The sequence below is a fragment of the Martes martes genome, assembly GCF_963455335.1.
Source record: "Martes martes genome assembly, chromosome: 4".
Lineage (NCBI taxonomy): Eukaryota > Metazoa > Chordata > Mammalia > Carnivora > Mustelidae > Martes > Martes martes.
In genome coordinates this window covers 63,780,449-63,798,902 of record NC_137891.1, presented here as the reverse complement: position 1 = coordinate 63,798,902, position 18,454 = coordinate 63,780,449, and the positions used below count along the sequence as shown (strand labels likewise).

At 37.4% G+C, this 18,454-nt stretch overlaps 1 protein-coding gene across 1 annotated transcript in view; it reads left to right on the top strand.

Annotated features, from left to right (window-relative positions):
• LOC308341017 (phosphatidylinositol 3,4,5-trisphosphate-dependent Rac exchanger 2 protein) overlaps positions 1 to 18,454 on the top strand; it is a gene marked incomplete at its 5' end in the record, with an annotated part of 290,021 nt that overhangs the window by 147,282 nt on the left and 124,285 nt on the right. Inside the window, 4 exons of the mRNA XM_080800603.1 lie at positions 3,251 to 3,387; positions 6,039 to 6,156; positions 8,112 to 8,296; positions 10,279 to 10,440. Coding sequence (XP_080656729.1) covers positions 3,251 to 3,387; positions 6,039 to 6,156; positions 8,112 to 8,296; positions 10,279 to 10,440 — 602 coding nt within the window. The remainder of the gene's footprint in view (positions 1 to 3,250; positions 3,388 to 6,038; positions 6,157 to 8,111; positions 8,297 to 10,278; positions 10,441 to 18,454) is intronic.

Here is an 18,454-nt window from a genome sequence, read left to right as displayed (position 1 = left end):
TCCTATGCTCTTTGCTCCTGAAGAGTAAAAGAAATGCTTATGTGCTTTTCCTTTTAGATGCATATTAAAGGGAAAGATACTATTCAGTGGTTTCTTTTTGCACTGTAATTTTGCTGTAAGAAGGAAAAACTTATTTCCCTTTTTCTTCTTCGGTCCCTTCCCATGTCCACATACTAGAGTATATCTATAACTGAAATTTTACCTTTGGAATCTAAAATTCCAATATGCCAATTTCTTACTGCAATCTCATCACTTTGGTTTTCTCAGCTTGTTTTGTATTTTATTTTGTTTTGTTTTGTTTTTAATTCATTTGGGACTTCCAGGCTCTGGATCCTTCTCCTTTTTCCCCTGAAGCCTCCCTTCTTTAGCCAGCCTTATCCCATGGCAGGTCACCTCAGTCATTCTTGCCAGCATCACCAGGGTCCGCTTGTCATTATTCATCAGGTGCACTAAATCACCTCTTTAGCCTTGGATGAACTTAATCATCCTATTTGCTTTTTCTCCTGAGTGGGAAAAAAACTCATGGACGTAGAATTAGCATTATCCCAGTTTGCTGTCTTTTACTGGGCCTGTCTTACTATTCAGCAATCTTTTCATGTCTCTCATCACCTCCCTCTTTCTCTCCTCATAATTCCCTCCTGTCTCCCAAGATGAACTTCCTTTTTCACCCCACAGACAAATTCAGTGTCCTAAGTATAAAATCCTCAGAGCCCCACACCTTTTTCTGCACACCCACACCTTTTGCTGGCTCTACCACCATCACCAGCTTCCTCCCACCCTAAAGGAAGAGGGTTTTTTTTTTTTTTCCTTTTCTTTTTAGAGTTCAAGGTGAATTTCTCAATAAGTGTTCTAGATCTTATACCTTCTCTGGAGTGTCATGCTGTCCGGTATCCCCTTCCAGAATTTCAGCCTTTTTTCTTCATTGGATTATTCTAGTACAGGCTGTGAGCATGCTCAATTCTTTTCCACTGAACTAAACAAAGAAACAAAATGATCTTAAACTAGAACAGCAAACACAGAACTTGTCCCTTTTCCTTGTTTTCCCATTTAGATCCTTGCTACTCAAAATGTGATCCACAAGGCATTGGCATTGCCTGGGATCTGGTTAGAAATGCAGAATCTTAGGACCCACCCAGGACACACTGAGCCAGAATCTACATTTTAATGAGATCTTCAGATGATCTGTATGCACATGCAAGATGGATAAGCTCAGCTCTAGAATAGTGCTCTAATACTTTTATTTTGTCATGACCAAACTTCCTGAAATGCTGTCAGTATTTTCAGCTGCCCTTTTTCTCTTCCTGTTTGAGTTTTAGGACAGTGCTATAGACATCTGTCCCCAACTCTCCCCACCCATGTCTCCAAAGTCTGTCTTACAAGAGTTATCATAGCCTTGACTGAAAAATACTATGGACATTGATAACATCTGTATTAATTTGAACTTTCTGTGGCTTTTGATTAAACTCCTGTTTGCGGAAAACGTTCATCTCTTGATTTTGAGATGATGCTTTTCAGGTATTTCTCCTACCTGTCCTCTGGCAGCTCCCTTCATCTATTGTTGGCTCCCTTTTTTCTTCTCTGGCTTCTTGTTCTCTGTAAGAAATCTTATTGATTCTCTTGCTGGAGATGTTTAAATCTCTGTCTCCACCTCAGACCTCAGCATTCTCTCTAACTGAACTTCCCATCCATTCTCTGAACTTGCTTTGCCTTTTGTATTCTCTTTATTTGAATGACTATCTACTCAGCCACTGAGTCCAAAGGTAGAGGTGTCATCCTGGGGACCGTAGCCTCTTCACAAACTCTGTCATCAAATATCAAATACTTGATCTCGATTGCAGTAGATGTGTGTTGTGATTTTGATTTTTGACTTAAACTCAAATGATCCATTCCCTGTTTGGGGGTGGGGGGAGGGTCATCTCACTTGTGCTTAAAATTCTTCAATGCTTTTCCTCATGCATATATAGTAAGGTTAAGGTCTTAGGACTTCACATGGAGTAGGCAAGGACTTCACAACCTGGCTCTGCTTGGCTCTCCAGGGTCTTCACCCACCACTCCCATTTTAAGCTCTCAGCAACTGCTCACGTGCTCCCAAATGTCCAGGTTATTTCTTGACTCAGTGCCTTTTTTCAGGCTGTCTTTCTATGGGGAATGCCCCATTTCCCTCCAAAACCTACTTCAATCCAGAAAAACCACTTGAAATTTCTGGGAGTGAATTTTAGTGAGAAAAAACATATATATTGTCTTCTTGAATGTAAATTATGTTCTCTAAGATATTTAATAATTCTTTCATGAGAGAACTTGCTTATAAAAGAAGGCTCTTCTAACATAAGTTTTATAATCTCTTATGTTAATCATATTCATTGTATTTATTAATGGTGCTATATAAATGTTGACTTGCTCAGAATATCAAATAATAATGACTTGAAAGTTTCTGAAGATCTTAACTCACTGGATATTTCACTTGCTTATTTAAGTCTATATCTGTGTAAATGAATGATGGACAGTTGCTGTCATCTGATTCATTTTATTCTCCACCAATTCTGTGGTTTCTGACCCTTTGTGGATATCCTGAATGCTTATTTTACTTAGCAAATCCAATCTACTTGTAGTTGCTAATTGACTTGATTTTTTTTCTTAAGAATTTCTTCTGTTTGCATTTTAAAAAATGAAAGTGATTATAGAATTGATGAATCATTATATTGTACACATGAAACTAATATAATGCTGTATGTTAATTATACTTTAATTTAAAAAATAAATTAAAAAGAAGTAAGACTGAAATTTACAAGTTATTGTAAATTTCAAAAATATCCTTGCAATAACTGTCACTAAGAAAAACAAATGAAAGTGAATACTATGTTAATATTTAGATATTTCATAGACTAAAGAAAGATAAATAAGGCATACATTTCTGGCTTTCCATTTTGCCATTATGTATACATATGTAGAAAATTAAGACTGACTAGACAGTTGAGAGGGAAAATAACTGGTTAGCATTATAAAGGTCACTTTACAATATCCCTTCAAATTCATTCTTAGAGAGATGGGAGAATATTCTGTTAATCACAGTTTGAATGGCCAGATGAAAAGTAGAAAAATGTTGAGAGGGCATTGCTATCAGAACCAAATTTATCAAGAACTTACTAGCTAGATCTCTATTATATTTTAAAATTGCTTTCCTTGTTGCCTATGTGATAAAAAGGAATCTCATTCCTCAAATTTTTGGCAATTTTCTCATTTGTATTTGAAGGAACTGTCGCTGCAGCAGCTGGTCTTCACCCTGGACAGTGTATTATCAAAGTAAATGGAATCAATGTCAGCAAAGAGACCCATGCCAGTGTTATTGCACACGTTACAGCCTGCAGGAAATACAGAAGACCAATGAAGGTAAATTGCCCTGCAGTGTACCTGGATCTCATTGCAAACTTGCATAGAAAGCCGAGAGGTCAACACAAGATAGTGCCAGAGATGTCTGTGTTTTCTACCTTTAGGTTCACATTTAAGCACATCATTGTAAATCTCCTGATGATTGTTTTATCTGCATAATTATTTATAATCAATTATGCTTAAATGATTGCATCTTATTGTTAACAGTATTAATCATCATTTTAAAAGTGCTCTGGGGTATTTTCATTTGCATTGTGATAGGAATTTTCAAAGACCTAACTGTTTATCAAATTGAAATCCAAAGGTTTGAATTGTTTTCTTGACCCTTGTGAATGCTTTAGGATATATAATGGTCATTGTACATCTGTGTGGGCTTTATAGGGTCTGTGATTGAGTTTTGGATATATTTATTTAACTGGATTTAGCTCTTAAAAGAAAATACCAAAATGTACTTATCATTACTTAAAATTCTAAGCATTATCCTCTGATTAAATTTCAAGTGCTGTAGAAAAATAAAATTAGAATGCTAATTTATAAGCAAAGCTTATCCCATGAGGTACAAGTGCATATTGAGCTATAAGAGAAAATTCTCTCAAATTAATCAACTAAATGTAAAAGGAACTTTAGAGGAGAGGCTTTGTATTTTTTCCTTCATGCATAGCCAAGTACTCTTCTGGATTTGAGAATATGACTTTATGTCCAAACCAGAGAGAGAGGAATGGAGTGGTTATTTTCTCATAGACCAAGACTGACATCCTATAAAATACTGAACCTACAAGAAAATAGCTCATCAATTTTGCTTATTAATAAGGTCAAAGTAGCAAAGCAAATTGGAATTCATGCATGGACTCACAGTTATTCTGGTTGATAATGGTAAAAGGCGAAAGATTTATGCGATCTGAAGAGAAACCAGAGTATGGTTGATGATGGTTTAATAAATATTTATTGAACTGTATTATTGAATGAATTTTTTAAAAAGACACTTTTGAAATTATCAAACCTTTCCCCTTCAATCGGAATTTTGATAAGTGACCAAGGTGATTTGAGTTTGCTTCCTTTTCATTTTCCTTGACTGCCTTCTTAGAGAGGAGGTGGTTAATGAAATGATTAAGAAAAGCAATAAATAGGGGTGCCTGGTGGCTCAGTCGGCTAAGCACCTGCCTTTGGATCAGGTCATAATTGCAGGGTCCTGAGATTGAGTCCTGCATCAGGCTCCCTGATCACCGGGGAGTCTGCTTCTCCTTCTGCCTCCCCCACCCCCAGTCCCGCCGCTGTTCTCTCTCTCTCTCTGCCTCTCTCTCAAACGAATAAATAAAATCTTAAAAACACTTAAAAAGATTTTTATTTGGGTGTTATAGGCAACTAATAAATTATTCCCCAGATAAATTTTTTTTTTTAAGAAAAGCAATAAATAGGAAAATTCACTAGGCAAGTCACCTGCTCCATCATATATCCATTTCCACAAAACAGACTGTCCCAAAACTTACTGGCCTTAAAACAATGATTGATTATTTCCCTTGATTCTGCATCTGCAGATTGATTGAGTGTTGATTCCTATGAAGGTGCTGATGGGCAAAGTTTTGCTGGAAATGTCTGGGCTCTGCATCTCCCCCCTTGTGTTCTCTCACTCCAGAGCTCGTCCCCATGGCCTCCCTTCCCAGTCTAGGGAGTTGTCCTTTCTGCACGGTGTCTGCCTTTGAAGAGGGGATAAAGCGTTCAGCTCTGTTTAAACCATGCTTGCTAATATCCCTTTGGAAAAATCAGATCCCATGATCAAGCCTTGGCTCAGTGTGAGAAGGAGCTACACAGAGGTGTGGATACCAGAGCATGTGGTTCCTTAGGGGTCACAACAGGTTACCAAGGGGTATTTGAATGATCAATGTTAACTAGCCTTTTAATGATGGTTGGCAATATATTAATGAAACACAACTGTGAAGTTAATACAAGAGAAAAATGGATGATGTAAATGATATCACACTTAAGTAGTGCAATTCAGTTTCATCATCTGACCTAGGAAAGATATAAACTTTAAAGTAAATAATGCAGACCTGAAAGCATTTGCTTGGTGGCCACTTCCTTTTTCTCATTTATTTAGATGAGCATGCAACTGCTATTTTAATTAAAATATAGGATAATTAATGATATGGAAGGATTAAAAAAGTTACATCACTTGGGAACCCAATGAAATGAAAGATGTTCTTCCAATTTTCTTATCGGTTTGCTTCAAAAAAGCATTAACTGTATTAAATATATGTGTCAGGAGAGCATTTAAGTGGTTTGTATAGTGATACATGATTGATTCTTCAGAAAACTGTCCATCTGGCATTTATTTATTTAAAAATGTAATTTATAATTTATATATACTTGAGGCATTTAAGTAAGATACTTGGGAAATGCAGCCTATTTAGGAACATCTTTGGAAGATAAAATTTCAAGCCTAAAAAAAAATCAATTTGCTAAATAATATACTTGCTGTTGACTTTTTATTAGTTTCTGATGTTGATTTTCTTTCTCTTTCAAATTTTATTATCTTTAAATAAATTAGAAGAATAAATAAGATTGTCAACTGTCCTAAAGAGGGTTTGTGAAATGGATATACATTTTTAGAAGCACTAATACCTCTGAGGTTTCTTTCTCCTTCCTCATTCCAGCAAGATTCCATACAATGGGTGTATAATAGCATTGAGAGCGCTCAAGAAGACCTTCAAAAGTCTAACTCCAAACTTCCTGGAGATGAAGTAGGGGATGCTTTTGACTGCAAAGTAGAAGGTAGGTTCCTTCTTTTTCTCCTCATTTGTCATAGTAGTATTCTTTTTCAGTGTGCCTGTGTCTCATCCCAAGTGTTGAATATCTTCTATGTTCAAGCCACTTTCTTAAATCATTATCACCAAATAGATGTTATGTCAAATACATGTGTAATAATAGCTAGTCACTAACATGCCATTGTTGTAAAAACTCATCAAAAAAGGAAATCTCTCCATAGTGTTATTGTCATCATCCTTATTTTATGGAAGAAGAAATTGAAGCTTATTAGCTTAAGGGATTTGCCTAAGTCAGTAAATTGTAGAATGAGGATTCAAACCCAAGTTATAATGTGCTTCCTTGTTTTGAGTTTAAATGCTGTGTAGACATTCCTAATCCAGTGTGGTTCACAGACCAGCAGCTGTAGTATCCCCTGGAGAGATGCAGAATCTCAGCCCCTGCCCAGACCTACTGAAAAAGAATCTCCATTTTAACAAGAGCTGATCTGTATGTGCACTAAAATTTGAAGCCTGAGTTTAGAAAGAAAGTCTATAGTCCCTTTGAAAATACTTTCTTGATTCAGGTAACTTTTACTGTATTCTAACATTAATTGTAATGCAAGAGACAATGTAAAAATGAAAGAAAGAGAAAGATCTTTTGATAAGGACTCATACCATTTCTGTTTCCTCCATGAAGCAACCAGCAGATTGCTGTATTAGTGGCCTCTTCCTCAAGAGTAAAGGGAGAGAGGCAATTAAAGTTATATTTGCATTGGACAAATACCTTGAATTATTGTTTCAACACTTTTTCACAGAAGTCCTTGAACCTTCGCTTACCTTTTCCTGGTATCTTTCCATTCACATTACTAGTAGATAACTCTGGACATCTTTATTGTACTACTAAGTTCTTCCAGACCAGCAGTTACACAATCCCCTATACACACTGATCATAAGGGCGGGACACTCAGCAAAAGCTGTGTTCCCTCCACTCCTACAAGGCCACTGGGTAGGAGCCACTAAGATCATGGGCAATATTAGAAATATTTCAACCATACTAGAGCACCAAGGTTGTTCTGACATACCAACTTTCTTAATTATTTAAACTAGGACAAATCTTAGGACCTTGTCTTGAGGCCTTTATTCCTCATTTAGAGTTAGCTCTTTTTGCTTATCATCATTAGTGCCACAGTGAAAAGGTTGATGAGATGCTCTGATAATTTATTTCTAGCTATTCTGGGACTCAATTATTTTAAGATAAACCATTATTCTGCTTTTTCCTGTGTTATATTTGCTGTGTCTGCCATTCTGGGACTTAATTGTTTTTAGTTAACTAATATTCTATTTTTGCTAATTTAATATTTGCTGTTAGGTTTCTCAGGGGTTTTTCTTGCTTCAGATTTTAGGTGTTTTTATGCCAGCAGACTGAGCATAGGCCAAAAACTGATAGGAAGACGGTCCAGATGAAAACGTTATTATAGCAAACAATGACATTTTCTCAGTGAGCTATCTGTAGAAGATGCTGTCTGGGAAAATTCGTGCATCCTGTCTGCTGAAAAAAAATTACTGTTGGATCTCCTTTCTGCTTCTTCAGAATGGCTTTATATTTTTTTCTGCATTGAACAAATATTCATTTGATGTTTGAGGCAATTTTAGGAGCCCTGACTTTAAGTCATGCATGGTTCTAATAAAAAAAATAAAATTGTTTGTGTAACGTTTATAATGGTATAAATAGACATACATATGGTCCATAGATCAAAATGGATGTGCAAAGACTAGTCATGTTAGAGTGGTGAGATTCGGATCACTCAAACATAATGTGTTTTTTTTTTTTAAGTGTTCTTGTTTTTAAAAAATGTTAACGAGACATCAGATATAGCCATCCTTTAAAGAAATCTTTAAAAATTATTTGGAGAGACTCAAATTCTTTGAAGAGACTAGCAAACCCTTCTTGAATTTGCTGAATTCAAAGTGTCTTTGTTCCAGAGGTAATTGACAAGTTTAACACCATGGCCATCATCGACGGGAAGAAGGAGCATGTGAGTCTGACAGTGGATAATGTGCACCTGGAATATGGGGTCGTGTATGAGTATGACAGCACAGCTGGGATAAAGTGCAACGTGGTAGAGAAGATGATTGAGCCCAAAGGTTTCTTCAGCCTCACTGCCAAGGTATGAGTGATCCCAGGAAAACAAGGGATTTTGTTCTAAATAAAGTCCCTGACACCACCCCCACTTCCACTTTAAAATGTGTAAATAGCTGTATGTGCTTCAGCTGTCAGCTCATTCAACTTTCTTTTCTTTTTTTCCATCTTTACTCGGTATGCGTACAACCTTCCTTTTTATTGATCTCTTTTGGAGTACAGTGTGATGTTAGATGGGACTCTTGCCCAGGCAAATGTTAGTTGATTTGGCAAAGGCTTCTCTGCATTTAGTTAAGTTTGCTACATCTGTTGATTCAGTATCATGAATACCTTTCAGATGGTTTTTGTGACAGGTGGTGCTTTTTAAAATGTAGATAATCCTCTGAAAAGTATTTGAAGTCTTGAAATGTATTATAAGAAACTTCAAATTCTGCAAGTCTCATGTTTATTTCATAAAATTTCACAAGGCGTAGAGATCCATTTATGAATAGACCCTCAGACATTTATGTAATTCTTAGCTGGGAAGGATATCATGCTTAGTCTTCAGACTAAACCAAGATAGAGAGGGAGGAAGGGAGTTTTCATCAAATGAATAAAATGTTGTAAGTGAGAGGTGACCCTGTGCTTGCTTTTCATGACCCCTCCACTAAGTAAATCAGTAAAGCTCCTATTAGACTCTCCCCAGGCCTAAGCTCTAGTATTTCATCTGCTTTTCTATCACTTGGTGAGGATTCAGGTATTACAAGTAAGAAATGTGACATATAGCTTCCCTACTTTTATTTTTTCATGTTAACCCTTGTTTCATATATGAGTAGTTGAGATAGGCTATGCACTATTTCAAAAATTCTTTTGTGTTTTTTTTTATATTCTGAAAGTCAACCTCAAAAAAAAAAATCCATTATTCTGATGATGTCCTACCACTATATATCTTTCGATATAGAATCTGTGTTTTCAAAATGCAATCACTTATTATTACATTACTAAGGCAATCCATGTAAAAGTTTGGCACCAGGTTATTAGCATTATTTTATCTCCTTTTTCTAGCTATTTCAAATTTTCAAAGTTACATGGGTTATTTTATGTACGAGAACTGTATAAGTCTTGCAAATATTTCTATTTTACACATGAAGAAAAGAAAATAAAAGAAATTAGAAATTTAACCAAGATCACATGGCTAATGATAAAGCAAACTCTACTATCTAGAGAAGCGATTAAATAAAAAGCTTACACTTTATATTCTGTAAGTCAGAGAAGTAGAGGTGTTGAGGGAGCTCAAGTAAACATAACATCTATATATTGTATCCCTCATCCAATATTATAAAAATGTCAGGTAAGGGTGTAACCGGTCTTTGCAATCTTTGAACAGTCATCAGTGTGACACGTAATTAACTCGTTGGAAATTCTCAGCGATCAGTAGTATGCACACACACAAACACACACAAGTGCTGTCTTACAATTGATTCAAATAGCCAAAGGGATTTATTAATTGAATAAATCATAGGGATGCTTTTATCAGATGGAGCTCAGACTCTGCAACTATCATTGATTTTACTTTAGCTGAACAATTTCTTATTTATTCATTTCATCAGCAAACATTTGTTATATGCATTCTCTGTACTGGCCTCTCAGTAGAAAGTAAGGATGCCATTCTGTTGGTTTTCCTTTGTGTTTGTTGTTCTCCTACCAAACTGAGAAAAAAAAAGTTCCGAGTAACTCCGACTAAAATACAGGCAGTGTGCTACCACATCAGAGCATACTGATTTATCCAGCAGGGAGTCTTTGAAGTCCACTCACTTTCCTCAGGCAACCTTTAATAGCTGGCAGAGGGCAAAGCATGAGAGGCCAAACACAGAAGCCCATCACTTCACTGGGATGGTTTTACTGAACATAGAAATCCCAAATAGCTCCGGGAATTGTGCTGGGTAGAGTCACCCTGCATTCTAGAATTGTGAAAATTTTATTTGGCTAATTTTGAAGGTTTTCTTTTCTTGTGCGTGTATGTTACTCCAGATTCTTGAAGCCCTGGCTAAAAGTGATGATCATTTTGTACAAAACTGTACCAGCCTTAACTCTCTAAATGAAGTGATTCCTACTGAACTTCAGAGTAAATTCAGTGTGATTTGTAGTGAAAAAATTGAGCACATATGTCAGAGAATATCCAGTTATAAAAAGGTAAGAGGTTTATGTATGTACTTTTCATGGAATTATTGTTTAAATTATTTAAATGTCCAATTTAATTCAATTCTTGATAGTTTCATTACTTATGTACTAGTTTATTGAAATAATAACATTTGTATAACATTTTAGAGTTTTTAATAGGCCTTTACATCCATTAGTCTTACTTGATCTTTATAAATCTGAAAACTATCATTATTCCACATTTCCAACTATAATAACTGAAGTCTAAAGAATTAAATTAGTTACTAGCAAAAGATAGAGTTGGGATGTAAATCCAGGCCACTTAATTATGAGTCAATAGTTCTTTTCCTTTTCTTTTAACAGAGGGACTCAAACTCTCAATCAGAAAGTACATGGAACACAGTCTCCTTGAAATGTCATTTATTTGACATATTTATTGAGCACATTTTATATACCAACCACTATTCTTGGTGCTAAGAATATAGCAGCAAAGGAGAGAAGATCTTCCCTCTCAGGGTACTTACATTTGAGTGGGAAAAGCAGCAAAGAAGTCAATAAATCTTTACAGAGGCCCCAAAGCAAAAACAACAACAACAGCAACAAAAACGGGGTGGTGGGGGAGGGGGCCTGAGGGGGGTACAGGTAGTCATAAGGATGGAGGCTTAGGCAGGGACCAGTGTGAAGAGCTGTGGAAGCTTTTTACCTTTAGGAACTTTGGAAGGAGTTTGGATTTTCTTCTCACATCAACAAGAAGCGATCAGAAGCTTTTAAACAGGGGAATGACTTCATCTGTTTAAAGTTTTTAGAAGATGGTGCTGGGTCCTCTGTGGGAATGGATTGCAAGAGGCAAGAATAGAGACATAGAGATGGGGAGGAAATTGTTGCAATAGTCCCAGTGAGTGATGATGATAGCTTGGCCTATGGTGAAGGTGGGGGAGATAAAGAAAAGTAGAAGAAATAATTTAGAGGTAGAATTAGTAGAAACTGATCTCCAAAATATATCCTCTAGCAAGCGTTGGTGGTATAGTGGTGAGCATAGCTGCCTTCCAAAATATATCCTCTAGTAAGTATTTTTTTTTTCTATTTGTATCAATAGGAGATTGGCTAATTAAATTATTTCCCTCAAAATGAGGTTGGTTTTTTAAAATTTGGTACAGCCATTCTAGGAAATATTATTTACCACAGTTTTTATGAATGTGAGTTAAGTGTGTATGTTTTATGCTCCTGGTAAATTAAGTGAAAATAAGCCCATATGTGTCCAAATATGGCTGTGGGAGAACAGGGAAATGCAAGAATGAATACTTCAGGATTGGTTGCCTCAGGTGGGATGTGGACAAGGGGAAGAAGAATCACCATGTTTTTCCTTAAGACTTCCTAAAATGTTTAGCTTGGGAGGTTGAATATGTATTGCTATTTTATTTTTTTGTAAGTCCATTTGCATGAAGAAAAATGATACTCAAGATCACTGCTTAACTGTCACATCTGTTAATCCTCTCTCTGTGATCACTGAGGTCAGATCACCTATTTGAGTTTGGGAAAGATGCCATGAATATGCCTTGTTGAAGCTGAAGGACAGAAGATTCTCTTTTTAGTTCTCCCTTTGGTGTAAGATAGGACAGTGCTTGGAAGTAAAATTTAAAAGGTATAAACAAATGCAAATTAATATTTCCCTTTAAGCACATTTTGAAAAGAGAATCATTCTATTTCAGAAATGGATTTGTATGAAGTATGACAGGGGTTGGGCCCGATTCTGGTTGTCAAACTTGTCAGTGTGTGTGTCTCATTTCTTTTTCTTTTTCCATTCATACAAACAAAAAAAGCAGTAGAAATAGCTTAAAGAAATACACATGAACAAAAGTAAACTATATAAGTAAAAACAAAACAGTAGGATGAGGGTATATTATGTAGGGTATTGATTCAGCTGCTGTAAGGGGGACCAAGATAACACAGGCTTAAAACTGAAAGCTTATTTTTCACTCACATGGAAGTTCAACTGGACAGGAGTCCAGTGGGGTGGTGCTTGATGATATTCTAGGGATCCTTCTCTATTTTTACTCTCTCCCCTAAGACATCACCCTTTCCACAAAGTCAAAGTCGGCTCATTAGCACCATGTCTAAGCTATGGTCCCTCAGAAGAGAAAAGAGGAAGTGGAAAGTAAAGAGTTTCCTGTTGAGGGCTTGACCCGGAAGCCACGCTCCTATTCACATCCGATTAGTCATTTAGTGGAAGCAGGCTGAGAAATGTTGTCCCCAACTGGGCATCCATGTGCCCAACTAAAACTCACAGAATTGGGCGCCAGGGTGGCTCAGTGGGTTAAGCCTCTGCCTTCGGTTCAGGTCATATCTCAGGGTCCTGGGATTGAGTCCCGCATCGGGCTCTCTGCTCTGCAGGGAGCCTGCTTCCTCCTCTCTCTCTCTCTTTCTCTGCCTGCCTGTCTGCCTACTTGTGATCTCTGTCTGTCAAATAAATAAGTAAAATCTTTTTAAAAATAAATAAATAAAAATTTTTTAAAAACCTCACAGAATTTTATTAATGAAAGGAAAAAAGAGAGAATGGATATTAGTAGAAAATTAGCAGGTATATTTATAGGTAAAGTTATATTACACTGATGATGTATAGACCCACCAGGGGAAAAGGGTGATGAGATCAGCAAGTCCTAAGACTATAGTTGGTAATGTGGGATATGATATCTGAACTTCAGTTTCCTGATAACCAAAATAAAAGAAGAAACATAGTCTACTACATATTTATCAGCAATCCTGTGATTTATACATGTTTCTCAAGAGAAGCAAAGCTATTCTTAGACTGAGTTCCAAAAGAAACCTCTCACACTGAATTTCAAAGAGGTGGCACCAGGAAATGTCAGGGCAGTGCCCGTAAACATGTCCCTGAAAAAGAAATAGCAATTTGTTTTATGTGACAGACATTTTTAATATACTTTTTAATGAAAGCCAGTGGCACGAGTCAAAAACTCAACTTCTTAGAAGCAAATTTGCTGCAGGATGGGGCAGGAAGAATAGGAAAATATTTACTGAATGTGTACCTATTAGGTTTTCCATAATTACTTAAGGATGGCTGCCCCCCCCATGTTTATGATCTGCATCGTAAGAAAGGTCAAAATACATGAAGTAAGTAATAATAATACTGACTACTTAACCTACTAGGAGATCCCACCATGACAAGTGGAATGTGCTCCCTGGAGTTCTGTTACACACAACAGTTTATAGCAGTCCCTTATAGGGTCTGGCATTGCACCAAGATTTTACATAATTTTATCAACACAATCACATGAAACGTCATCTATGTTATTGACGAAGCGACTGAAGCTCAGAGGGGTCCAGTAACTTTCCCAAAGGCACGCAGCTGGGCACAGCTGTGGATTTTGAACCTTGTTCCCCTTTATTGTAAGTCTGGTTTTTCTTTGCTTACCTGCACTTGACACTACGCTACATAGCATATGTATTGTTCCAATTCCACAGCTAAATCCCGCTACACAGCTAAACAGTATGTGTCCAACTATGAGGACAGTAGCGTTTCCGTGAAGGAGAAATTATTGTGGATGGAGTAGCCAGCAATTGCTAGCTGCTGCAAGTTGGAAAGATTTGTCAGAGAGAAGAGAAGTAGAGAAAGCACTCAAGGAAAGAGAGATCTCGTAAGTGAAGGCAAAGATGTAGAAACGAGACTGATTTTATTGATGAAGAACTGGCATATTGCCTAGACTAGAAAGAGAAGGGTTCGAGTTGGATACCATTAAGAAGAAAACTGACAAAATCTGATTTTTCGGATGATATTTTAGAGTGGCGTAATAATCAGATTTGTTTGTAAAAGAGTGCAAGTCGATGGTGACTTGGTCTCATGTATAAGCATTAGGGATGGAGAGAAAAGAATCAATTCAAGTGGTGCATAGGAGGTAAGATACATCTGGTTCTGTGATGGATGGGTCATGGTGGATGGAAAATGGTGTTATAGCTTGGTTTCTAACTAAAATCTGGTTTGTGATAAACTGTCGGGGGTAGGATTAGAAGCAGAAGGGGCAAGGTTTTTGCCCAGATGTTGGGAATTCTCAAAAACATCATCCTGGCGAGTAAAAAGTATCTTCCATTTTCTCGGAAGTAACTAAGAGCCTAGAAAGCTTTTAAAGCAGAGATGGTCAGGTTAATGGGCAGTGATTTTAGATGATAAAAATAATATCACTGAATGTGGAAGCCTCGTGTATATACATTATTGTTTGAGCCTCGAAACAGCCATATGTACTGAATACTCATACCATCTGCTCCTTTCGCAGGGAGATTAAGAATTTGCTTAAGGTCACTTAGCTGGCAAATAGCAGACTAGGTATCCATCCTATGGAATGCTGTCTCACTTGTTTTTGTTTTTAATTTTAGAAATAAGGAGAATCTTGCAGTCAGCTAGGACTTAAGCACTTTGTAAGGTGTCTTTTTTGTCATCCCTTATTGACTATATGCATATTTAGAATAATTGACTGTCTTTCTCACTAGATAGAGAAACAAGGTTAACAGGAAAATATTTCAGGGATATTTTTTATTTGAACAAAATTCAAACAGCGAAGACAATAATAGCCATACTAGGTTATATAAGGCTAGCTCCGTTTGTGTAGCAAATGCATGTCCCCAGAAACTATAGCATTTGTGAATATATATTTTTAATTTCCACAAACTTACTTTTAAACTATTATTAGTAACATATTTTTTTTCTTCCAGATGAAGGATTCAAACACCGCTCTTTTTGTAAAACTAAATGTATCCATAGAAACTAAAATCTCAAGGAGGCTGGTTTTCCTTTATTTTGACTCTAAAAGTTTTAGGTTTTAAAAATAGAAACAAGTTGGTTTCTGCCGTTTCTATAGCCAGGCTGCTGCAATCATAATTGATTTTCTGGCCAGCTGTACAGGGCCACAGATGTTTTTTAGCACATGTATGAGAGAAGTTCAGACCTTATACTGGAAACTTGAATGAATCCTAAGCAAGCTTTTCATCTTCTCTGGGCAGGATGTGTGGGTGATCCAGACATAAAACTATGCACTGTTTGGAGAAACATTCTTACCCTGTGTTGTCCTTAGATCCCTTTTAAATTCTAGATTCATTCTCTGTTGGAGAATAATTCCATAATTGGGCTCATTTTGTGTATTAGGGATACTTCTTCCATATAAGTATTTAATGAGCTTTCAAGTGGTACTTCCTCTTTACCCAAAACTATTACAGGTAAGAATCCACAGTCTTACTTGAAATATTCCAAGTACCTTTAATTACCAATGCCACATAATATTCAAGTTAACCTGTGGATCAGGAAAATTGGGGCCAAAATTTTTCTCCATGTCCCTGTCCCTCAATACAGAATTTTTGTAACTCCATGCCAATGGGGTTTAGCACTTAATTGAAATGGGAGACTATCTGTAAAATAGTAGCTTACCTTTGTCTTAGTTTTTATTTTTAGTCAAGTGACTGTAACTGGATATTAATGTGTTGTCATGGTTAATGATTTATGAATTAACTACCAATGCAGTAGAAACCTGTAGCTCCATTTCTGAGAATTACTTATTCGTATCAACATACAAATAGGCTTTAATATCACCTAGATTACAAAATCAATTATTTCCCTTGAGCCTCATACTTTTCTCCACCTCTTGTTTCATTTCTTGAACTCTGTCCTGAAAAGAGTTCCCTATACTTGCTGTCTAGACCCGCTGTCTCACTCACTTTTCATTCTTAACACACTCAAGATGGGCTCAGGTCCCCTCCATGTAACTGGGATGGCTCTTTTTAAGGTCACTGAAGACCTGTATTTTGCTGAAATTCATTCACTGTCCTCATCCTGTTCCTTGTTTTAGTGGCATCTGTGCAGTCAACCTTGTACTTCTCTTGAGCCTTTTTCTACCTCTGCCTGGTTTTGTCTTTTCTGGTTGGCTCAGTCACAGTGAGTGTCTTATGCTTTTTCCTTCTTTTTTCTCTGACCTCTTCCTGCAGCAGAGCTCAGCATTTGCTCCCTCCCCTTTTCTCGCTCCACTCTCCATCCCCTGGTGATCACATTCAATCCCCTGGGCCATCTGACCTCTCCATTTGAGTCTAATAGTTATCTCAGACTTCATGTGTCCAAAATAAACTCCTGATCCCACCCCTGCACAGTTTGTCATAGCTGCTGTTTTCTCTACCTGAGAATGAGACCCACCCTCCACATAGCTCAGTCTAGAAACCTTGCGTGCAGTCTTTACTCCTGGCTCTCACATACCATTCTCTGGGTCCCACCTTCACCGAGTGCAGCCTTTTCTCACCACTTCGATTACTGACTGCCTAGGGTGAGCCGATGTTGTCTCTCCCACAAGTAGTCTTGCTTCCTCCCTTGCCCACCAGCAGTCTGTTCTGAGGGGCTGTGAGTCTCAATCATAGTAAGAGATAAATCCTTCCAAAGGCCTCTGAGCTCCTAGATGATCTGTGCCTTCCCTTCACCCACGATCTCCCCATTCCTGTCTCCTCTTCCTTCCCCCTCTCTGTCTGCTCTAGTCACACTGGTCTTCTTGATGTTCATAGAAACATACCGTCCTTGGGACTTTTGCACTGGATGTTCACTCTGCTGGGAAGGCTTCTGTTCCTGGGCCCACATTCCCAGCTCGCCCTTCCTTCAAGATTTTACTTAAATGCCAGCTTCTCAGTGAGGATTGCAATCGGCAATGCATTCTTCACCTTACCTCTGAAACTCCCAGCCCTCTTTCCCTGTTGCATTTTGTTTTCAGCTGCACTTACCATCTTCTAGCCTGATGTAACTGACTTATGTTTATTGTTGGCTTCTCCCCTCACTAGAATGTAACCTCCCAGAAGCAGAAATCGGTTTCATTCACTGATGTTTCCCAAGATGCCTAGAACAGGGCATGGTTTAGAGAGCCCTGGCTGTGTGATTGTTGGGTAGAGCAATAAAGGTGGAGTAAGTCTGGACTGTGCTATCCAAAATAGCTTTAAAGTGTTGTGTCTCAGCTCACCTTCCCCTATACCCTGTACGTTTCTTTATCACAAAATTGTAATTTTCCTTTAGGGAAAAGAGTTTTTGTTTTGGGGTTTTTTTTTTGTTTGTTTGTTTTTGGGGTTGGGTTTTTTTTTTTTTTTTTTTTTTGGTCTTTCCTTGCGAGCTTCTTCAAAGCAGATCAATGAACTCTGTGTTTCTTTTGATGTTTCTAAGGAAGACGCCACGTACTACTGGATGGCCTGACCAGAGTGTGTTCTCTTGCACGTACTACAACCGATACAAGAACTGTACCTACTTCATTTTAGGTTTGCATTACAGAAAGGTGGCATAATTACATATTAGGGCATACTGTCTAGGAGTAAATTTTTAAAAATATTTTATTTATTTATTTACACAAGCAGGGGAGGGGTAGGGGGAGAAGCCGACTGTTGCAGAGCAGGGAGCCCAACTTGGTGCGCAATCTCAGAACCTGGGGATCATGACCTGAGTAGAAGGCAGATGCTTAACCACCTGAGCCACCCAAGTGCCCCTAGGAGTACACTTTTGATCCTTAAAATGTATTCAGTAAATTTCCAGGACCCATGATTTTAAGATCCTTGCTTTGCCTCCCCCTTTCCTAGGGACAGCCTAGGATGGAAGAGAGCACTGTTTTCATAAGCCTCTTTCTTCTGCAAGAGAGACTCTTAGCAGAGAAGTTTCCTCTCTGACACTCTTTGAAAGAGTTCAAGCACATTTAAGCCTGGTTACACACCCTGTCTGGGTGTATGGGGAGAGGGAACATACTATGGTCGCAGACATTTGTATTGAGATACATGTTGGAAAGCTATAGGAAAGTGATCACACTGGGAAGGGGATCTTCTCCCTTACCTGATCACTCTGGTAACACCCCATCCCTCTGTTCATTTCCTTCTTAGCACTTACCAAATTACTAATTATCTGGCTGTTATATTTATTATATAATTGTTATATATGCACATAGCTGGTCATATATTTATATATATACATTATATATACTTGTAATAATATAATTGTTAGATATAAGAATATTATATTGTTTTTACCTGTGTCCTA